The 24220-nt window shown below is 49.9% G+C and overlaps 1 protein-coding gene across 6 annotated transcripts in view; it reads left to right on the forward strand.

Annotated features, from left to right (window-relative positions):
- Positions 1 to 24220, forward strand: part of RARB (retinoic acid receptor beta) — a 450938-nt gene that overhangs the window by 407556 nt on the left and 19162 nt on the right. For all 6 annotated transcript variants that reach the window (XM_082686911.1, XM_082686913.1, XM_082686916.1 and 3 more), the window contains one exon: positions 15946 to 16106. In XM_082686911.1, the coding sequence (XP_082543037.1) occupies positions 15946 to 16106 (161 nt within the window). The remainder of the gene's footprint in view (positions 1 to 15945; positions 16107 to 24220) is intronic.

The following is a 24220-nucleotide window of genomic DNA, read 5'->3' on the forward strand; positions in this document are numbered from 1 at the left end:
AACTTGTTCTCTCTGCTTATGTTCTGGAAGTTTCCAGCACAGCTGCCTCTGCTTGAAGTACATCAAGGTCAGTTAGGCACTAACTTTCATTATGGTTTCCCCTTCTGTTTTTGGACGAGCAGTTCTCACCTTTGACTTCTGTGCCTACTAAAATCTACTGGAGGTAGATAATAATCTCACCCTCTCCCCCAGAGGGAAGCAAGGATACGATGAGAAGTGAGAAAATGGGGCAGCAGGGAGGCTCAGTTGGATAAGTGTTGACTCTTGATTTCGGCTCAGGTCATGATCTCGGGGTCGTGAGATAGAGCCCCACATTGGGCTCCACACTGGGCCTGGAGCCTGCTTAGAATTCTCTCTGTCCCTCTGCCTCTTCCATTCTCCCCAACCACTCTCCCTCTCAAAAAAAAAAAAAAAAAGAAAGAAATTATGAAAGAAAGGAGTTTGAAATATATAGAGATGAAAGGATTTAATGGCAAGGGTTTGCTTCAAAGTAATCTGGGGAAGAGATGGGAGTGAAGAGGAAAGGTGATCGGCCAAATTAATAATTGACGCTGGGCTTTGAATGGATATTATTTTCAGATATTATTTTCTTTACATTCGGTACATTTGAAATTTTCCATAATAGATGTGCTTAAATATATATAGATAAGTCATTTGTCAAGACAGAAAGTTATGGACTTTTTAAGGTACAATTCAATGGTTTGAAGCTTTAAAATCTAAAAACAGACACCTTACAAAAGAAGGTGTGTAAAGTATAATTCACTTGATGAATTTTATGAAACACATGAAAAGCAACAGCGCTTAAATATTTTAAAATTTTGCTCCTAGGGAGATGATGTTTTTCTGCCATCTTTTGCGCATTTTTTTCAGGACAGACTTGGGTAATAAAACAGAACTCTTTTGGCTGCAATCTGTAGACCTCTCTGGCTCTCTGAGCTCTGACTGACTCTTCCTCGGATGGGGGCCTTCCTGGTGGAGGGTGACCTTTGCTTCCAGTGCCCAAGTGCACCCTTTAGCATCCCAGGAGGAATGACAGGCAGGGCAGTAGATAACTTTTCTTTAGAGAATTCCCAGAATCTTCACATCTTCCTTCCACGTCTGTGTGAACTCAGTTTATCTCTTTGTGAGGTTCCTTGTTTGACTAAGCCACTTTCCAGAAGAGCAGCAGGTAGTGCAAGGACTTCAGAGAAGCTATACTTATGTGTTGAAGAAGAAATTAGGATTTGGGGAGGAGAATGTCACCGGATGTCACATGTGGTTGGGAGACCATGCTTTTTATGAAGCTTGGTACAATTGAAAGTTCCCTCACATCTCCAGAACACTTTTACCACCCTAACCTCAGGTCCCTGGGTCTCTTTCTGTTCCCAAGATCTTGCTCCTGCTTTCCCCTCAATCTAGAATGTTCTTCACCTAATTAGCTGCCACTCAGCTCTAATCTTCCTTGTCATGGGAAGAATTTCTCTGGCCACCCTCCTGTCCCCACTCCCCATTGGGCGGAAGCCAGTGTTCCATGTCTCTGTTACCCTTAACTGCTCTGGGGTGTATTGACCCATTATCCCGCACGTGGTTAGGTGAGGAGAGCCTGCTCTCTTCTGGACCAGGGATCTGGAAATACCGCAGGCTGTTATCAGGGGAAGGGAAGGGGGATTTCCCAGAAGAAAATGTCTATGGGGGCACGGGTTTGTTGCTGGGCAGAAAAAAACGATGGACACTTTTGTTCTGGTGCCTGAAAACTGAAATCAACCAAGAAAACAAACACGAGAGAAGAAGGTGGGTTCTAAAGTGTTTTCTTTTTTGGTAAATGTACTTTCTTCCCTAATTTGGATTTACTGCCCAAACAACTTCTTAACAACCAAGGACATCTTCCAAAGTATGGCACTGCTAACTACAGTCAATGTCCTATACCCAAATCTGGCCTCCAGCTTGTTTTGAAAATAGAAAGTTCTGTTGGCACGCAGCCGTGCTCTTGACGTACAGTCCTGCCTCCTGTTGTCCTGCAGTGGCACGGTAGTTGGCAACCGAGGCTCTGAGGCCCGCACAGCCTGCCGCCTATTTGCTAGCTGGCGCTTTATGGAAAACGTTCACCCCCCTGCCCTGGTCTGGACTGGGACTCAATGAGGGACCCCCTGGCCTCCCTCACCATCTTGTCTCCAACAGCTGTCCCAGCGCCAGCTGCAGGGTTGTGCCGGTGCCCTATAAAGATTTGAGTTAAATTGCTGAATGAATGAACAGGCAGATTAATAGCTATTCTAGCTTGTAGTTTACTTTCTGTGACCAGCTCTTTGGCCCAGTGCATGTGATCCTTTCTGCCCCCTGGCCCCCACCTCACTGCTCCTTTACCTCCCCACTCATCAGAGAGGCCTCTCCTGTCCACCCTTCCTTCCTCAACAGCCCCTGCCCCTTCCCTGCCCTGTATGTGGTTTTTCTTCGCGACACTTGTCATTATCTGGCCTTATATTGTCTATGCATTTGTTTATGGACGGCCTTCTGCAAGAAGAAAATAAACTCTTAAGTAGCTGAAAACATTGCCTTGTTCAGCGTTACATCCCCGGCACCTGGAACGGTGCCTGAAACACAACTGGGCACTTGGTAAATATTTTTGAATTAAGGACCACCTTTAGAATTAGCAGCCTGTAGCCCAGGACTTCCTTGTATGCCTTCCCATGGTGTTTTGGATGGGAGCTGTCTTCCCACTCTATCCCAAACACTGTCTTATCCTGTGGCCACACCCCACTGGATGGATTGGTAAGAAATAGCAGGCCACGGGTGGGAGGTGGGAATCTTCCACCGCTTTCTGTTCTAGGCGCTCCTTTCCTCTCCCGGCCAAGCCTCGAAGGCCGTGTCTGCCTTCGAAGGCACCGACAGATGTCCTTTTGATTAAAAGGAGAGAAAAGCAGGTACTGGGTGTGGGTGTGGGTGTTAAAGGAAGGGCAGAGGGAAGTGAATTGTACAGGTCTGGCAGGAACGTCGTGTGTCCTTTCTTGGACGTCTCGTGTTTTTTTTGACCCCTCCGCCGAAGCATTCCCGGGAGTAGAGACTGGGTTCTCGGCCCGTGTTGAGCTTCCAAGTACACGGCTGGGAGCAACGCAGAGGGTGGCAAAGATGGCTTTATTTCTTTTCCAAATGACTCTCTGGAGAAATAAATACCTGCGAATTAAAGTTGTGTAGGCCAGAAAGAGGATTTTTGTGAACTAAATAGGATTTTAGCAATCCCTCACAGATGAGGACAATTTAGGATGATCTATTTATACTGAGAAACTGATAAGTTCACTCGAGGGAAGGCTAAGTTGGCTCCAATCTGGCTGGCCTTTCACGTACTGAGATTGACTTGGGGGCTGTGGCCTGCGTCTGCTGTTTCATTTCTAACGTTTTCTCTTAGTCACACATGTGGCCTGAGAGTGACCTCTCGATGGCGTCGGTGGCAGCCAAGGCCAAGTAGGAAAATTCCTTAATTATAGTCCTTGTTACATTCTTGTTTAACACTAATCTTTTTAAAAAGCAAACTGATTCAAGAATTATTTTATAGGAGGGGCACCTGGGTGGCTCAGTGGGTTAGGCTGCTACCTTCGGCTCAGGTCATGATCTCAGGGTCCTGGGATCGAGTCCCGCATCGGGCGCTCTACTCAGCGGGGAGCCTGCTTCCTCCTCTCTCTCTCTCTGCCTGCCTCTATGCCTACTTGTGATCTCTCTCTGTCAAATAAATAAATAAAATCTTTAAAAAAAAAAAAGAATTATTTTATAGGAGTACATAGTTAGGAGTTAGACCCAGGTTTGAGTTCTGGCCTGTCGTGTGACATTTAAGGCAGGAAGGCACAGGGAATTCCATACATCATGTTCCTCCTTCTTTGTCCCTTCATCATTCTCCAAGCCAGAAACCAGCAGGTCACCCCTTCCCTCTTCCCACTGCCTGGCACCCCATACCTCTTACCCTGACCCTTCCCTGTAGTCCTGCCTCAGTTCAGACATCCCTCTTCTTGCACGTGGAGCTTCTAGTGGCCCCCTCAGAGCTCTCTCTACCACCAGTCATTTCTTCACCATGAACAGAGCAACCATTTGAAATGGCAGCTCTAATAATATCATGGCCACTAACGACCCCAATGCACCCGACACCCACGTATCCTTGGGGAGAGTCACAGGATAATGTGAGCTGTGGTCAGCCCAAGTCTGACCTTAAGCCCTGGCCCCGTTTGCAGAGCTTCAGAGCTGCCCTGTTCTGTCCAGGCCTTCGAAACTGCTCTGCCCTCTGCCTGCAGAGCCCTCCCGCCTTCCAGCCTCTGCTCAGCCAAAGACTCCTCTTGCTTTCATTCTCTGCACGGACAGATCTCAAGAGACTGCATCTCCCAACATCTTCCAGCTCCATGCCAACCTTCTAGGGAGCCTCTACAAATTCATACAGCTTTTCTAGTTTGTAAACACGGGTGGTTCTATTGACCTCTCTTACAGGTTTGATTGTAGAAAAACAAGTTTTCAAGGGCCTGGACTCAAGTGTATTTCCTGTGCTGAGTTTTGAAGGGCTTTTCCTGGCCTCCTCTTAACCCTCCCTGCCCCCAGTCTGGCTTCCATCATCCTCATGGCTCTGCTAGAAATGTTCTCTTGAAAGTCACCACTTTCTCCATTGCCAAAACCAGTGAACTTTGCTTCCTCTTCATTCTTTCTGACTGTCAGCTACAGTGGAAGCTTGGCCACATGGCTGCTGCCTCAGATCGTTTTCTCCATCAGTTCCTAAGATTTGTTATGATCCCAGTTTTCCTGCCACTCTTCATCTGCTTCCTTTCCCACCAACAGCTGGCAACTCCCAAGAATTGGTTCCTAAGCCTCCTGTTTTCCTTCCTCTCCCTCGCATTGGCCACCCCATCGTGACTTGGGACAGTCTTCCCTCAGATTTCAACTCCTGACTAATCTAATTTCCCATTCTCCTGCCTGCTCCATAGTTCCGTCTGTCAGACTACCTCTGGGCTTGCCACTTGGCTTTCTGTCTCATGTGCCCCCAAGCCAGCCTCGTCATCATCCTGCCCCAAACTGGACTTTTTATTCCCCACCAAACTTGACTTTTATTTGGGATACCATCGATATCTCGGTACCAGGGTTAGAATACTGTTGGTATGTCCAAGTCGCCTTCTTCATCCCCCTCATTGAGCCCGTCATCAAGCCCAGCAGACTTCTTCACTGGAGTGGATCCCTACATACCCTTTTCTCCCTGCTCCTCTTTATACCAATCTAATATTTTCTTCCCACCAATCCCCAGTCTCCACTTTTTCCTCTAGGCAGACCAGCCACCTGCCCTGCTCACCTACAAACCTGATGCAGACGTTTCTGGAAGCATTTCCTCATGTCCTCCCCACCCTCTCCTCTGGAATGTTCTTCCTTCCTCTTTTTGTTTCCCTGCTGAGATCCATCCTTTCAAAGCCATCTGAAAACCAGCTTCCCTCACAGAACTATGTTGTTTCTAACCCTTAGGTGTTTCACATACTGTTCTCATCATCCCGAGCGTCTCCTTCCCCTTCAAGCTTTATTCATTTAAGGAATATTTGTTGAGTGTCCTCGGAAAAGACACTGCCCTGAGGACGCCAGAATGAATAAGACCTAGGATACCCCTACAGGGCACTCAGCTCAAGATTCCTCTTTCCTGTGACTTTTTTCTTGACTCCCACAGACTGAACTACCAGCTCCCTCATCTGAGGGTCTAAGTGCATCTCACACCGTACGCCCTTGACGTTGCGCTCCGATCACTTCCATCAAGGAATGAATATTCTGGCATCTAGCTGACTGCATGGTAGTTCTTTGGGTGACTCTCTTTTACGAGAATGTGAGCTCTTAAAAGTACTCAATAACTATTTGAACAGATGAAGAACTAAATTAACAGATGAAGGGATGGGTGGATGGGTGGAAAAACAGATAAAAGGAGGGAAAATGGATAAATGGATAGCTCAATGGAGGAAAACAGTGGGAACGAGGGATAAATGGATGGACAGACAGATGAACAGCTGAGTGGATGGACAAATGGAGAGATGAAGGGATGAAAGGATGGATGGACAGACAGAGATGGATGGATGGAAAAAACCCTGCAGTTAAGAGAGACCTCAGTGGTAACCCTACCACCCGTTGTAAAAATGCCTTTTAAAATAACTTAGGACTAAGAGAGCCTCCAAAAACATTAGCAGTAAATTTAAATTAATTCAAATTATTAGGAAAAGAGGTCATGGTTAATTGAGTAACTATATCCAATAGTAGGCTAGCTTATATTTCATCCATGGATTACCAGTTCCTTAAAAATTAAAATTAATAGATTGCATTTAGAATAAAAGCTCTACTGAACAATATACTTCTTTGGTGATTCTGAAAGCCGTTAGGACCCTTTGGGCTTCAAGGATACCTTTGGGCTTCAAGGAGAATCACTTAGGGATATATAGGCTGGAGTAAATCATTTAAATGTCTTAAAGTGAGGGTTTTTCATTTAAACTAGCTATGTAATGTATACAACCACACATTCACATGTAGACCATTTCTCTGGGGATTTGGGTTTCTAAAATTGACTTGACAGCATGCAGGCACTTCTCTACAGTAATGTCCTAAATAGGGTGTTTGGCACACGTCAGGCTAACACGCAGACATTTATCTGTCTCTTTTGGACACCTCACTGACACACGGATGGAGGCAGAGACTTGTCAAGTGTGTCAAGCAGTATCTCTAAAAATTGGATCCCAAGAAAGTGAACATGGTCACATCCTTTGCTAGGTCAGGTTCACATGGGAAGTCCTGCTGTCGAGGTGAACCCACTGGAAGTTTAAAAACTGTTCAGTATACCTATCCTCCATCCCCATTATGCAGGCTCGGGGCTGGAGCATTGGTCTTGCCTTGGATAAAAATTCTTTCCTCCTTTACTTTATTTTCCTTCCTTATTTTCTTCTTTATTTATTTTCCCTGTTTCTTTCTCTTTTCTTTCTTTGCTGTGGCATCAAAATTTCACACCTTACATCCCAAAGTAATTCCAGATATATTAAACCCTCATAGTCTATATATATATCATGTGCATTTCATTTGAGGAATAAAATTTGCCTTATTTGACTTAGTATCTTCAGTAGCTACAGAACTCAATAAACGCAGAAAAGAAATTGGTGTGGGGCCTCCACTGTTTGAGTACATGTTATACTGTGATGCATCTACTTACATATCCAAATATATGTAAGAGTCCTATGTGTGATGGGAAAAAAATGAATGTCCCCATTTTTTAGGTGAGGAAGCTGAGGCCCAAGGACATTTAGAGATTATTCTGAGTTTGTACAGGTAGTACATGATGCACTAAATGCAAACCTCTGGAATATTGGCCCAGTCCCTCCCACTTGTCCATTGTACCTTTCATGTAATTTAAGTCCATGGAGAACAATTTCCTAACTTCTGTGTGTTGTAACAGGGTAGGATCTTGAACCTTGAGTTGGAGGAATGACAAATTATCCCTTATCTTGCCTTAACCACTGAATAAAAGCAACCATTGATTCAGACTTATCATGGGGCAAAAGAACATGGGGGCATGTGCTACTGTTGCAGAAACACTCTTTCCACAGACCGTATCAGTTAGCTGTTGCTGTATAACAAACCACCCCAAAGCTCGGTGGCTTGAAACAATAAGTATTTATTATTGCTTACAAAACTCTCAATTGACCGAGTGGTACTTCTGGGTTCACTGGGCTCTCTCATGAGCCTGTGCTTAGCTTCAGATTGGATAAGTAATTCTGCTCATCTTCCCTGAATGCTCTCCCAGTCCTGGGAAGGTTGGCTCTAGATTGATCTTGGATGGTCTTACTTAGCTGGACTAATCGGGCTCTCCTCCACATGATCTCTCATTTTCCAGCAGGTTAGCCTGGACCTGTTCATCTGTAGTGATGAGGTTATAAGAGGAACAGGCAGAAGTATGCAAGATCTTTCGATACCTTGGCTTGGGAATGGTATTACCTTACTACCACTGCATTCTGTTGGTTAGAGCAAGTCAGAAACCATCTCAGATGCATGGGCCGTGGAGTGGTCTCCACCCTCTTGATGGGAGGGGCTGCGAAGCCAGTGCAAACAGGGCACAAGAGGAAGACACAGAAGATTAGGGCCCATCTTTGCAGTCAAGCCACATGCAAACATGGCCCCCATTTCCCGGCACTCTGGAGCCAGCTGACTTTCTGGTTGGGCCGAGTTTATCAAAGGGTCATACTCCCCAAGAGGAATCACTGAGCCTCCTCCTCAGAGTTTTTTGCAGGCTAAGTAAAGTACCTCATTTCTATTTTTTTTTTTAAAAAGCGTTTTAAGAGGGAAAATATAAGAATGGCAAGGAGAACTGAAATTTATTTTCTGAAAATTAATTGGGTGTAGAGAACAGTAGGGATGAAAATTTTGACCATTAGAATTTATTGTGATAGAGACTGTTGTTTAATATTTGAAAGCCTTGGCCTGACATGAGCCAAACACCCTATTAACTTGCCATGAAGAATATATATGACACAGAGCAGGATATAGGTTTATCTGGAACAGTCTGCTGCTGGGAAATTTCTTTTTGTCATCCCCACACCCCAGTCAGATGCTGCTTTGAAAGGCAGTCCATGTGCCTGGATCACTGCTCAGTCATTTACGCTAGATGCTAGATGCATGGATCCTGACTTTAAGATGATAGATGCCTGAATCTGAGACTGCCTGCATTTTTATGAAGTTAAAAACAAAAAAACATGACCACACAGTCTTTCAGATATACGAGGGCACATTGAACTTCAGCGAACTTGCACGCAGTAAACTTCAGCTTGATATGTAACAAAGAACTTGCTGCCTACAGTATGGCTTATGGGAATTGATGCTGAACTCTCCTTTCTCTACATTAAGCCCTTCGTCTCGGCCCCCATCATGTGGGATAGCTCTGCCACAAGCACAAAGCCAAGGACACACATCCACCTCCCATGGACAGGATTTAGGGAAAGCCGTCACTGATAGTAAGTAGCCCATTGCTGCCAGAGCGAACATGCAGAGAGGGTCTACTGATTATGAAGGAACTGCTCATTGTCAAAGCTCTTGTTTTTTTTAACATCACGCGGGAGTGTTTTATTGTCCCTCATCTCTGGAGTTGAGCTTAGGCTGTTTCCTATAGTCCATACAAGACCCTTGTCTGAAGGAAAGGATCTGTCACTTGTAACAGAACCTCTAAACTCCAAATCACTTGTCTTGCAAGGATGGCCACCATATGGGGTCTGCCCGGAAAGGAATATGGCCACAGTAGGGCTGGCCATGGCAAGCCAGACTGAGGAGGAGGAGGAAGGTTCTGGGAAATTTAAGACAAAAGAAAGGCTCTCCCCTTGAAAGGAGCCCAAATCTCCATATCTAAAAGCAACCAGTGAGAGGCAAACGTGTTTAAAATTGTTTTGAAAGTTCTATTCGTATACTATACCACTTTAACTAGAAAGAGGTATTTGGCATTGGTACATTCTGATATTTCAGGGATTTTCTATAAGTGCTTTGAATAACTCTAAGAAGCTGAACTAGGCTGGTAGATCCTTGTTAAACTCTTAGAATGCTACGTCCAGACTATTTCCCCCATGACTTGAATATTTAATATTCTGTAAAAATTCTAAGTATGCTCCATGCTCTGTTACTAACCTTATGAAAGCTAGGCCATCCCTTACACTTGCACTTGTGGCGGAGGGCGGGGCAGGGGTCACTCTCCAATCATAGGACTGTATTCACCGTAGAGACACTCACAGTGCCCCGCCCTCAGCCACCTTGGAAAGGCAGGTGTCGGGTCCCTGGCCAGAACCTCGGTGGCAGCCTCGTTCGCTAACTGCCTTTCTCTGTGTGCGTGTTCAGACATCTACCAGCGCTTCAGTGGCGAGCGCTGTATTAGGTGCAAGGCAGAACCTTTAAGGAGATTTAGATCTTGACGGAGTATTCATTCACCCCAACCCCATCCAACCCTACGCTGCGACCTGCCAACCCCCAAATCCTGAAATTGTGGGAGGAGTATGTCTCTGTTAAACATAGATCGGCCTGCCTTCAAGTCCATTCGTTCGCAGTCATTTACATCATGAGTTCAGAAAATTATTTTTAAACTAAGATTAAACTCTGTTTTTTTGTGGTTTTCTTTTAAGGTATTAAAGTGTTAGTTACAGGCTCTCCCCCAGGAGAGGCAGCCAGAGATAGCTCAGATCACCAACTGTGACCCATTATTCCTGTAGCTAGCAAGGTGAAGAGTCCAGATGAACCGATTTCAGTCTTTAATATTCGAGCAAGAGTAAATAGACCATTATGCTTCCTTTGCTAAACTGAATATAGAGAACTTCATGGGAAAACACACTGTCGATCCTATTTCCCTTTCTCCCTTCTCTCTCTCTCTTTCTTTCTTTTTTTTGACATCAAGGAATTTTTAGCGAAGCGCTGTTTTCGTCTCTTCCTGAATCCAAGTGAAATCCACGTCTTTTGCCTGTTTCCTGCATTACAGTTTTATTGTGTGCGTGGAAATCAATATTCCAGATACATGCACAAGTGCACACATTAAAATGAACATGACTTCATTTATTTCCATGATTAGACATTCAAATAAAAGTGCTTGGGTGTCTGTTTTCATATTCATAGGTCGAGATCCGTACATCAGAGGTATTTGTATAAGTGACACTTTTATGACATTCATTTCATTTGCAATATGATAGTGGATCATAAATATGTTACTTTTATGCCACCAAATCTGATTTGTAGCACTGGGCCCTCACAAGGAGAATACTTGATATTTTATGGAGCACCTTGCGTCCAAGAAGCGCTTTGCAGACATCGGGCCCGGCTCTCCCAGGTGTGTAAATCACACTCGTGACCCTTCGGCTGCCCCAACTGCTTTATCAGCCTGCTGGCTCGTGCTTCCGGGGCTGGAGAGTGGTTCCTCAATCCCCTACAGGCCCAGAGGGGGTGATGAGACCTTTACTTCCTGGAAGAAAGAGGCCCAGGTGAACGCTGTGTTGCGCGCACAGGCCCTGACGGCTGGCCAGACTCTGTACTTTAGTCTCATGTTCACCTTGTCCTTCACAAAATAGCATTTGAGCCCCCATTGTGGGCAGATGCTGTATTAGGCCTTGGGGAAAGAGAGACAAAATGTGACCTTTGCCTTCCAGGTATTTGGCCCCCACCTTGTGATAGAAACTCTGATGCAGAGGTGACAGTATGCCCCCCAACCCCGTCCCAGTCCCCGTGCTTTCCCAGGGACTCACTGGGCCTTAAAGCCGCTTGTCCACCTCCAGATCCATCACAGGTATATTGGTGCGCATGCCCGCCGACATCACCTCGGTCCGGCTGGAGGAGGAAACCACTGACATCACAGGCTGCCCCTGTTGTTGAGCATCAGGTGTGCAGCCCAGACTCCCCAGGCACCCCCACCTACCTTCCCATCCTGGATCAGCATCCCACCCCCCGCCCCGACACGCACACAGGGCATCCCCCTCCGCACTCACTCTGTGGCAGGATCACAGGTGTGCGTGATGTGACCAAGCACGGGGGTTCCAAGTGAGGGCCCGATGCCAGATCTTCTGAGTTCAGATCCCCACTCCATCATTTACGGGGTACAGGTGATTTAGCCTTCTGTGCCTCGATTTTCTCATTTGCAAAACAGGTATAATAAGGAAGTTCCTTCTCAGCTTGTCAAATAGCCTAGTAAGAATAGAAGGCCCTGGAAGAACCCCGTGGCAGCTCTGGTAGCCGTGATGAACATTTCCAGCATTCAAATACCCCTCTGATGTTTGAGTGACAGCACACAGCACAATAGCGACGTTGGGATCATTACTGCTCCTATTGCTGCTGTGTGATCACTGCCTGTCCCCTCTTCATAAGTAAGTCCATGGCAGCAGCCACCATCTGTGTGGCTCGTCCCTGCAGCAGATGGTACATACTAGATGCTCAGAAAATATCCGAAAGAGTGAATGGACAGACAACGAAGGAACACATGAGTCCCATCTGCTCATTTGGGGCCGCTACCAGGCGGCTTCCTTGGAAACATCACTGCCACTTGCAGCCGTGGGCCTCAGGGTAGAGCCCACAAACCCTCCGGGTCCCAGTCCACCATTTCCACGTGGGAGGGTCTGAGAGTCTCCTTCCTGTATGACTAGCCTGCGGAAGCCTTTACAATAGACGCACTGGCTCCCCCATATCAGGGTGCCCGCACGCACATCTCTGGGAGGGTGCTGCTGCCTTCCCAGGAGCTCCGAAAGGAGCCAAATCCCCCGGGATGGCCGTGGAGCCCAGGCCCCCTTGGAGCCCCCGTGTCATCCCCTGTCCCATGGCTGTTTCCTGCAAGGAGGTGAGCTCCTGCCCTGAGCCAGACGCTGCTCTCCATGAGTCCCCTGCAGCTGGACTGAGCCACTGTCCCCAGGCCCTCGTGGTGTCCCGTGCCTGGCCCAGGTCCCTCGTCTGCCACCCACAGCCGTTTACAGCCACTGAGCAAAGCAGTTGTTGAAGCTATGCGTTTAGAAGACTCGTCCGTCTGCTTCTGACCCTTTACGTGATTGGGGCTTTACCTCCAGAGGGGTTGTGGCGTCTTCCGTGGCCGAGGAGTTCCTGATGGAACTGGGAGTCCTCTGGTCGTGGAGATAGCGGGAGAGGCGCTCTGTCTTGCGTGGGCAGAGCTGTCTGGAAGGGAGCCTAAGGTTACACACCGGTCCCCTGGCAGCTGGGCAGCTGCTAAGAGCACTCAGAGTTTGGGCCTCGAAGCACTGAAGATGGAGCTCTGGCTTTACAGCTGTTATTTTAGCAAATGGTGGGTGCTGTCGGCAAAACAAGGGCCCCGCTCAGTGACCTGCTATGGATCACCAAGGCCCCCTTCCCGCCTGATGTTCCCTGTCCCTTTCTGGCTTGGTGTCGACACTCAGTGGGGGCAGCTCGCCCCTTGGTGCTCCCACCTCACAGGTAACCTCTGGGGACGTATTTTCTACCGTGAGTTGCCCAGGTGGCTGCGGGTGGATGGAGGGAAGAGAAGCAGAACGCTGGAAAGTGCAGACACAGGTCGTCTAGGCCTGCCTGGGGATGGGACTCTGGGCAGTTTGTGTGTATGCGTGTGTGCGGTGCCTCCCTACGTCCCACTGAAATCTGGGCTTGACCACCTTCAAACGTGGATCTTGGGCCTCCGGCTCTGAGAGTGTAGAAATGGAATTTTAATGCCTCCCTCATCCAGTTCACTGTGGAATTTAGGGAACTAGAATTCTTATGGGGATGGCAGGGCCTTGCCAAGCAAGCAATAGTAGCATTACTCGTACTTCTGTGTTAAGTGGTCAGAAGTTCCGTCTTGGCTTCTGATTCTGGTCAGAGCAGTTCCTAGTGTTCAGTGGCTTGTGGCCTCCCTCAGGGGTCTGGGTTTTTGTTATTCTCATGTTAAGGTATAATTCATACCGTATAACATTCATCCTTTTAAAGTAGCCAGTTCAGTGGTTTGTAGTATGTTCACAAAGTTGTACAGCCATTACCACTGTCTGATTCCAGAATATGTTCATCCCCCTTCAAAGCAGCCCCATGCCCGTTAGCAGTCACAGCAGTCACTTCCCATCTTGCGTGCGTCCAGCCCCTGGCGACCACCAGTCGGCCTTCTGTCTATGGCTCTGCTTTCTCTGAACTTCGCACAAATAGAATCATACAGTATGTGGCCTTTGGTGACTGGCTTCTTTCTCCTAGCCTGATGTTGTCTGGGTTCACCCATGTTGTTATGGGTGTAGTACTTCACTCCCTGTATGGCCAAGACTGTGCCATTGTGTGGATACGCCACGTCTGGGTTTCCATTCACCAGTTGATGGGCGTGTGGGTTGTTTCCACTTCGGAGCTATTCTGAATAGAGCCACTGGGAACAGTGGTGTACACATTCTGCATGAACATTTCTTTTCTGTTCTCTTGGGCAGACCCAGGAATGGGATTGCTGGACCATAGGGTAACTCTCTGCTCAGCTTTTGAAGGGACCGCCAGACTGTTTTGCTCAGGGATCTTTTCTAGAAGGACCCTCACTGCTTACATACAGTGTTTGTATTAACTAGCAAAGAGGGTCATGCACAGGAGCCAGGAAAGGAGGATGGCTAACTGGTGCTGAGAGCCCATGGTGCTCTCATACAAGGCTTCTGCCACAGCCTCCCCTCACCTCCCAGACTCTGTCCTTGAGAAGAGCCCCCGGGGTGTCTCTGTGGCCATGCGCTCCCCTCTTCCTCTCTCATGGTCCCACCTCTGCTGACTGTGTTCTTTACTTTCTGACTGCTTTCCACCATACGCTTGCCCTGCGTCCTGCACCTGCTAGGAATGGTGTGGGCACTTGGCCAGTTTGTCTGCCTTTACCCACTCACCTTAGATCTGGAGATGTTCTGAGCCAAAGAACAGTGTTGCTTCAGAGTCCTGGGGGAAGAAAATCATCTGGAGGGGTATTGTTTTCTTCTCAAACATGTCCTCTCCCTTAGGAATTAGTGAGTCCAAGTGAAAAGAGCACTTGGCCATGTGTACAAACATTCTTTGGCCTATCTGATGTTCAGTTTGTTCATCTGTAAAATGAGTTTAAAATTGCCCACCTGATAAGGGGATTAAGGGAGATACTGTGGACACAATTCCCAGTACATGCTTGAGACACTCGAGAACTACGAATATTCTCACGGACTGCCCTCCCTCCTAGTCAGGCGTCAGTGACTTATACAGACACTGGCATGGTTCAGTACCATGCATTCCCAGCTGTTTCCTTGCACCTTACTGCCCAGCCCATGCCTGCCTTTGACTCTGCCCTCAGCTCCTGCCCCGGGGAAGGACCTCGGGATCCTCACAGTGGAGACCCAGGGAGCTGTGAGTTCTCAGATCACCCTGGGTGCTCTCTGGGAGGCAACACAGGCCAAATCCTCTTAGGGCAGATCGGATTATGACCTGGGTCATTTTGCAACACAGATTCCCAGGTCATGGTGGTGGCATACACGGCCAGCCTGGCAACCTCTGGGTCCCCGGGGAATGTGGACTCCCTGGAGGGGCTTGCGTGGTCTAGTTTTACCTGTTAGCCGCTCTGGGTTTCAGTTTCCTTCCCCAGGAGATCCACCAGGGGCCAGAGCTTTGCATTACACTCAGCTGAAAGTCATCTGAGAACTCCGTGCTGTGAGGGGAAGCCTGGGCTTCCACCGCCCCGGGCCCTGGGGCCTGACTCTGCCTGGCACCATGCTCAGCCGAGGCAAAGACACACCGGCCGAAGGGCCAGTGGGCCGAACGAGATGCCAAGGCAGGCAGCTACAGATGACTAAGCGAATAATGAATGGACAGGTCGTTTTCCAGGCCAAGGTCTCATGCTACAAAGATTATTATTTTAAAATAACTTTTTATAACAATAATTAATATTTTATTTATACATTATACATAATGTGTAATATGATACAATATGTATAAACAATAAAAGACTACATGGTTAATACCGAAAGTCCAGGAAGCAGAAAATCATGAAAGGACAAAAATCATCATCCCATCACCTTTAAGATGAATCTCTTCAAAAATGTTAGTTTATTTGGAATACCAAACAATGGCAAAAACCAGAAGGCTGAGCCAGGAATCACAAGTAATGACACGACCAAGCTTTTGTTCAGCAACGTGTCTCCCAGGCCAAAGTGGTTCCCTTTAATGCCTCGTGAGCCATCCCCTCTGGAACCAGGGGAACTGTGCTTGGAAAATCATCCCTTTGAGTACCAGTGCACATAGAAAGGCCAAGCAAGCAGAGACCTCAGCCTTCTGGGTGAGCCTGTCCTCTCTTTAAGAGTGGATTGGCAGGTGCCCGCAGAAAGGCACACCTTTCTTCTTGGGAGCCTCTCTTCTTGGGAGATGTATTTATGGCTCCTTTCCCCACTGTTCTGTAAGTGTCATGTGAGTCCAGGCAGCATCAGGAAATGGAAACTTCCAGCTCGGGCAGTGCAGGCCAGGCCATCAGTGATCCATGATTTGTCTTCTTTCCAGCCGTCAGGAATGACAGGAACAAGAAGAAGAAGGAGCCTTCGAAGCAGGAATGTGCAGAAAGCTATGAAATGACGGCTGAGCTGGACGACCTCACAGAGAAGATCCGCAAAGCCCACCAGGAAACCTTCCCCTCGCTCTGCCAGCTGGGTAAATACACCACGGTAAGAGACGCTTCCGCCCCGGGCTGTGGGAGGACGGCCGCGGGGCCGTGTGTCCACGCCAGCCCCCTTCTTCCTCTCCCTTGCGCCCGGACCCAGAGAGGATGTCCACCCAGATTTGGCCCGGGATATGTGTGGGGGCTGAGTGGGGCTCTGCAGTGGCCTCCTCCCTCCACGTGGCAGCCTTCGGGCAGTCACTGAGTAGGATGGCTCTTTCCTGTTTCCTCCACTCCACTCGGGCATGCGTGCGTTCACTCAGGAGCCAAACCGAACACTCGTGTGCAGGGCCGTGTGCGAGGTGCTGGCCATGCGGGTGGGTAGACTCAGGTTGCTGCTGCAGGGACATGCGGTCTGGTGAGGGAGTCCTGGGGAACCATGAGGTGTTGCAGGAGTCATGACAGACATCTGTACAGAGCCCAGTGGGGACCTGGAGGGGACGAGGGGCAGTGGTCTCAAAACACCCATCCAGCTGTAAGATCCAGCCAACACTATGGGAGCCCTCTTGAGAGAGGAGGTGGAACCCCTGAGCCAGGGCCAGGCAAAGTACAGACGTGACTCCTCCCTCAAGAGGTGGGAGGTCCTGCTGTGCTCCCCAGAGCTCCATTAGAAATGGCTTTCACCACGGGTAGAAATAAAGAGAAGCCAGGAGGAAGAGGATGGGAGATCTAGGGTTGGTGGTGTACGTTGACTAGTCTGCGGTATGTCGCTGGGGACACATGAGATACTTCAATTTTTTAAACTGGTTTTTGCATGTATTATGTTCGTGGATGTCAGTTCATGGTGCATGGCACACAGTAGGCACTTGACGAGTATTTGTTGCATGAATGAATAAATGAATGCATGAGTGAATGAATGAATATAACTAGAATGCTATTCTGGCCTCCTTAAGTAGCTTATGTTGCTTGCCTAAGATGCTGGTAAACGTACTTTTAAAATAATCCAAATTATCACATTTGCTGGTTTGGTGCCTGGCGTTCTAGAAAAAGAATAGGACGACAGCTCCTGAAGATTCAGAGACTTGAAGTGTTGATGCCGAAAGGAGGGCAGTGAGCATCGGGGCTGGGAAGCTGTTGGGGGGCGGGGGGAGCCCCTCGCCTGCAGGCTCTGACTCTGTTGGGTTGGCGGTGTGGGGGGCATTTCTGTCAAGCTTCCCGGTGATGCTGCTGTGGCTGCATTGCCTTCCGCACTCTACGTAGCAGGTGCCTTTCGTAGCCAGACCCAGGATGACCTTCTGGGGCCCAGCCAGGCCCTTGGTGTCAAGGAGAACGAGAGACATCGCGTGCTTCAGCCACCCATGTGGGAAGCCGTTGACCTCTCCTGCCAGGCTGAGTGGAGGGCTTGATTTCAGTGGACAGGCCCGACTGAGCTTGGTCCAGAGGACAGAGCAGGATGAAGCTGGACACCATAAAGGAGCTTTCATTTTAACCCAGGAAGTAAAGCAGGCCCATGAGCTAAGAGGTGGTGGGGGGGGGTGGGGGGTGATGCCTTTTCTCACTGGCAGGGGCACTAGAAGCCAATGAATGTGGTTTACCTCCTGCTCAGCCACCGATCAGCCGGGTGACAGTGTCAAGTTACTGACTTCACCCAGCCTCCTTTCTCCCATCTGTAGAATGGGGATGATATAAAATGGTTAGAAAAATTAAGTAATTCATGAGAAGCTTCTGTTGATGGGACCTGGAAATGCCCGTGTGACAGGGATGTGGCAGGCTCACCAGCCACCACACGTCCATTCCCTGGCTGGGAACTGATACTCGGGGAGCCTGGCCCCATGCCAGCTGCATTAGACACTACAGAGAAGGAAGAGGATTAATAACCAGTGCCAAGGAGCATCTCATTTATTCCTCTTAGAGATATTTATGATTGCCCATCATTCCAGGCAGTGTTTGGGGCTAAGTATCAAGGCACGTGCATCCTGACCTAGGAAATCAGGACCTCAACCGAGGCTGGGCCCAGGGAAAGGACAGAAGGCGGTGAAGGGAATGGTGAGAGTGGTAGGAGGGAGTGGGAAGTGAGAAACAGCTTTGCAGGGGCTCCTGGGTGGCTCGGTCAGTTAAGTGTCTGACCCTGGATTTCAGCTCAAGTCATGATCTCAGGGGCACGAGATCAAGTCCTCAGGGGAGGGGGGGACGTCTGCTTGAGATACTCTCTCCCTCTCCCCTCCCCTGTGCTTATTCTCTTTAAAATAAATAAATCCTGAAAGAAAGAAGGAAAGGAAGGAAGAAAGAAAGGGCCTTGTAGAGTCTTGAACGCTGATTGAGGGATTTGTATTTTAATCTGTAAATACTGGAGAGCAAGAGACAGTTTGCAGTCAGGAGTCTTTGTTATTCTTGTCACCATTATAATTACAGCTAGTATTTATTGAGCATTTACTATGTACCAGGGACCATGCTAAACACTCTAAATATTCATTCTTTGACTCCTTACAGAACATACAAAGCGGGTATTGTTCCTTCCATAATACAGATGAATAAACTGGGGTGTAGAGAGGCCAAATAATGTGCCTCATGTCTCATAGCCAGTATGGTGGAACTTGAACGTGAAGTTCTGAGTCCAGGGACAGCCCTTTTAGCCACACCATACACAGGATACATCATGGGGGTGGTTGACAAGGCCGAATGGAAGGAGGAGCCATTGGGTTTCTGGTTAGGAGGGGTGGCTGTTATCCAGGACTAAATCAAAATGTTAGTTCCAGAAAAGGCAGAGTAGAAGAGAACAGTCAAAATAGGGAGGGCTTCCTGGAAGTGGAAGCTTTTGAGCCAGGTCATGAGGTGAGACACATTTTATGACGATCCCTGGGATCATCTGCTATGTTATCAGGGGTCTCCTCCCCTCTTCCCCAGGTGGGGCTTCCTTCGTGTGGCCAAGGAGTCTGCCAGGCCCTGACTCTCCTGGTAACCAGATGAAATGGTGTCCACTCTGCTCTGGGGCAGAGCTGGGCAAACACAAGGCATAGCCTTGCGTCCGCCTAGAACGCACGCCCTGGTGTGGCCTGGCTTTCTCTAGGGCCTGGGACCAAAATGCTCCTTCAGGACGGACCTCCCCCATTAGTCAGCACAGCTCCTTCCCACCCCAAAAGGCAGCCGGGGATTCTGGCTAGCCCCACGTGGGCCTGTGCCACCCTCCCTTCCCCCAGGCATCCCTCTGAACCCGGTAGCCTCTCCTTTTGGATTCTCATTATACCACAGGTCCGATTCCACCTGTCTCTAGGCCAAGGAGGCTGCCCTCCCAGCCTTCCCAGAGACGCAGCAGGGGCTGGAGGGGCCGCGCCGGGTCCCATGGCTCACACTGCAGGTCTCGGGGAGCCGGCCTGAGGGCTTTCGCTGGCTGCCAGATCTGCTTGGCTCACGTGCGGGGCACTGTCACTCCTGGGGGAGCCCTCACCCAAGAACAAAAAGAAGCTGGTGGGTGAATGCCCCAGCTTCCTTACTCCTGGGGAGGATGCCTTCTCTCAGCCATTTCCCAGGAGCCCACAGGGATGTCTTTACTGGCTGTCTGCCTTTGCCAGACCTCTCCTCTCCAGCCTTCCTGCAGGGCTTCCTGGGACCTCTTTCCTTTCTGCACCTTTAAAACAAACACACACACACACACACACACACACACACACACACACACCTATTTATTTGAGAGAGAGAGCATGGGGACACTCATGCACGCACATGTGAGTAGGGGAGAGGCAGAGGAAGAGAATCTCCAGCAGACTCCCCGCTGAGCACGGAGCCCAATACAGGACTCGATGCCACGACCCTGAGGTCATGACCTAATGTGAGTCGAAACCAAGAGTCAAACACTTAACATTGACTGCACCAGTCAGGCACCCCTTGCTGCACGTGTTTTGATCCAGCGAGGAACATGGAATACAGCTTTTCCCTCTCCAGAGAGTGATCCTTAGCTACGTGGCAGCCAACCTCCTTCCGGAAGCACACTGCCCGTTTGTGGGATCGAGGCGGCTCTGATACAGTCTCTCATCCGGCTTTTTATTTCGACTCTGTATACAGATCTAGCTCAGTTTTTATTGTAAGCAACTCCAAATCCTTTCTGCAAGTAGGTGGGGCTATAAATAAATAACAGCAGCCATAACACATTCTCGGCAAGCCCTGAGTTCCGACTTGGGCATTCTTTTTTTACAAAAAGAGCTTTTTTTAGACGGGCAGTTGCTTCCACTGCAAGGAAACTTCCTGCCGTTTTCACTAGCCTGGCCTCCTTGTCAGATGCCTTTGGAATAAGTGGGCAGAGAGGAATTAAAAAGGCAGCTAGCCGCCCACCTACAGTCTTTTTTGGAAGAGTAGTTCCCTTTTCTTTTCTAGTTAGGGTAGATTCGGGTCGCATGGCCCGGCCTGCAGAAACAGCAGGTCTGGGTGGGGAAGCGCGAACATTTACCCACTGCCTCAGGGAGGGCAGGGAGCACCTCCAAACTTGAGAGCTAGACTCTTAATAGGAAGGTTCCTAACCAGTGACCTCCCAAACCAGGAGGCGTGGGAGGAGATTCCACAGGGAAAGTAGAAAGCGAGGCAGCACCTGTTTACAGATAAGTCTCCAAAACAGAATGAAGAGGCAAACCGAAGGGAGCTGCAACCCAGCTCTGAGGCTATTTACTCTGCTTCCTGAGGTCACACCCTTAGCAACTGCATCATTTGGGTTTCCAGGCTTCACAGAGCCAGGGTCAAGTCTTGCCTGTGCTATGTAAGTTTACATGACCTTGGACTCATCCCAGGAGCCTCAGCCCTCTCCTCCGTATCATGGGGCTTGCGTGGTACCCACGTGTTGGGACTTCTGGAAGGGTTAAATGAAACAACTGTGTCAGAACTCCTTGCACAGTTTCTGGCGGAGGGAGATACACAATGGGCAGGTCTCCTCTTGATGGTGCTATGGACGCCGTGTTGTTTTTTCCAGCCACACACACAGGTTCGGGAAAAGTAAAGTGGCAGGTGGGCAAGGGAGCCAGTCTCCAGGCAGCACGACCCCGGCCCTGGGCAGCTCGCTCCGGCTTCCCCCTGCTCTGCCCTGTGCGGACTGTCCGTCACCTTGCAGAGCGTGATGGGGCAGAAGCTGCCCTCTGCGGGCCTCGTGAAGTTGAGCCATGGAGATTTAAGGAGCCCTTAGTCTACTCAGAAAAATGACCACCAACAGAATCATTAAACCTCTAAAAGACCTTCCAGGAAACGAGTGCTTGAGAAGAGGAAGGATATTGTGATGGCAGTTCCGGCCATTGCGGACTTGGCTTTCCTTCTAGAAAACCAACACTGGGATCAGCCAGAGAATCAGAACCTGACCCTCAGGAAGTCGGCCTCCCAGGAGAGATGCACCTGGGAGGAGGGTACCACAGGGGCGTCTGGAGGCCCGAGTTCTAATCTCCACTCTGCCGCCTCCCAGTTGGCCGACCTTGGACGGTTCTTATCTTTTGTGAGCCAGTTTCCTGCTGGTAAACATACCTGCACCGCCTGTATCACAGAGACGGTTCTTTGGTTTTCCAGCACACATTTACTGTATCCCTACTGTATTCGTCTGCTGGGGCTGCCCTGATGCCCTGACAAAGTACCGCAGACTGGGTGGCTTCCGTCAACAGCGATTCATTATCTCACAGGTCTGGAAGCCCGGAGCCCAGCATGAAGATGTCAGAAGGGCCGTGCTCCTCTGGCAGCTCTAGGGAAGAATCCTTCCTTGCCTCCTCTGGCATCTGACGTTGGGGGCAATTCTTGGCACTCCTCCGCTTGTGGAAGCGTGACTCCAGTCCTCTGTCGCCACATGGCCTTCTCCTGTGTATTTCCAGGCCATCTTCTCTCTGCGCATGTCTGTCTCTGTCCAGATTTCCCTTTATAAGGGCACCGGTCATGCTAGAATGAGTCCTGCCTCATGACCTCATTTTAAGTTGATAACCTGTGGTAAGACCCCATTTCCAAATAAGGTCACATTCTGAAGTTACGGGGGATTAGGACCTCAACAGATCTTTTGCGGCAGCGGTGGTGGGGGAGTGGTACAAGGTTCAACCTGAAATCCCTGCTGAGCGCGGACCTGGAGTGCACGGACACGTACCCTTCCGTGCTTGTGGCTCTTTTGTGACGTCTGGCTGGAAATCAAGGGTTGTCACATTCTGGGAGCTTTTAGAAGCCCCTGGCAGTGCATATCACAAGTTTGCGGCTTTTAGTGAAAAATGCCCTCTAGGTGCTGTGCTGTCTTCCCCGGATCTTACTGGGTGGTGGGAAAAGGAAGACATTTTCAGTCGAGGGAGTAGCATGGGCATGGCATGGAGGTTGGCAGAGGAGGGACTGGGTGCAGAGCCCAGGGAGACAGGCCAGTGCTAGCCGAGAGTGGGGCCCTTGTGAGCATAAGGTATGTGGGCACTGGCCGCAGAGAGCCAAGTAAGATCTCTCAGCTGGAGAGGCAGTGCCGCCACGGTGAGCCCCGCCCGCTTTGTGCCGGGCCGGAGGCTTTGGCAGGTGAGCAGGACAGAGCTTTGCTTCATTCTTAGATGTGCCCACGGCATTAGTTTCAGAAGCCATCTGTGGTCCTTCAGAGCAGCCGAGATCACCCCAAGATCGAGCATCTCCTGGACATCCTCCAAAACTCTGATCTACACCCTCCAGCCAGTATATCCCTGAATCTCTCCCCCTGCCCTCCGCCAGGGTCCCTGGGTCTCTGAGATCACCATCAGTGAAGGGGCTGTGGCTGTCCCGAGGGGCCCTTCCAGTCTCATGTACTGGTCCTGGAGTCTTGGGCAGTGGGGGTGCAGGAGCACCCCTAAAACATTACTTTCAGGGATATCATGCTCGCTTCTAGCCGACTTCCCGGGAGCTCTTGGGGAGGTCCTTCGAGACCCTTGTTCCTTCCCTCTTCCCATTGCCCGTGGCCTACTGCTTGGAGCCCTCTCCGCCCACGGGCTGCCCCATGCCTTTGAGACAGTGCCTGTCTTTCCAGCCGAGGCTGCAGGATGGCTGCAGCGTTTCCCCACCTGTTGAAAGCATCCGGTTCTGCGAGAATGCTGAAAGTGTGCTGGGGGCCCCCATGCCTCCCTCTTCCCACTGATGGAGGGACCCCCGCTGGTACATTCCTAAAGCCGTAGTATCTGGTGCCGAGATACATGTTCATGGACCACAGAGAGATGCTGGCCTGGTACATCATGTTCTCGTCATAACGTGCCAGGGACCTTTCAGCCACCTCCTGGAAGCTTCCAGCATTACCAACCGGGAGGGAGATCACAGATACAATCGCAGGGCCTAGAAGACAAACGCCCCAGGAACAAGAGGGCAGGTGACAGGGTGTGACAGTGGGCAGCGCGGACACTGGAGCCACACTGCCTGATGGCCGTCCTGGGCCTCCGCCTCACAGCTGAGCCTCTTGCTCGACTGACTTCACTTCCTCAGGCCTTGGCCTCCACCCCAGTCGCTGGGACGAGAACAACCCCTGCTGGCAGAGTGTGCCATGAGATTTAGAGGGAGCTGGTTGTGAAACCCTCAGAAGGGGGCCTGCCCCCCAGGGTTATGGCCTGGGACATGTGTGCCCCGGAGACATGGAATGTGGATGACAGGAGCCATCTGCAAACACGACTCGAAAGGGCATCAGCCCGTCTAGGTGGTCATCGGCCTGTCCGGGTGGTGGAAGGGCAGATTCAGGCCTAGGGAAGGAGGCTCCTGACAGATGACCCCAACATTCCCTGAGAAAGTCACTCCTTACTGTTGGGAAGAGTTTGCCTTTCCTCCTTAGCTGAAAAGGAGCCATGAGCAGGCCTGCTTGAACCACTGTAGTATCCAGCAGCTGCCACACACGGGAACTTCAAAATCACCCGTGATTCCGTCTCCGTTTGTGGGTCTTGTTCTGCAAGTAACGGCAATCAGAGAAGGGATCCCTTTTGCGTCACCAAAATGGCCATATAATTGGATTTCCTAGTGGGGCTGGGCGGTGCTGCTGCGAAAGAGGCCCTGGAGCGCACCCCTCCACAGGGCCCCCGCCGCACAGCACTGTGGGAAGGCAGAGTGGGGGGACCTGCCTAGAGAGGGGCTCCCACCCCCTGAGGAGGAGTGGGGGAGGGAGAGCCATAGTTGGAGGAGGGCCTGCCTCTCACCCCCGGCCGGGCTGCTCATCAGCCCTCAGCCAGGGCCTCTCACTCTCCTGTTCCCCCAGTT

The sequence above is a fragment of the Mustela nivalis genome (assembly GCF_964662115.1).
Source record: "Mustela nivalis genome assembly, chromosome: 1".
Classification (NCBI taxonomy): domain Eukaryota; kingdom Metazoa; phylum Chordata; class Mammalia; order Carnivora; family Mustelidae; genus Mustela; species Mustela nivalis.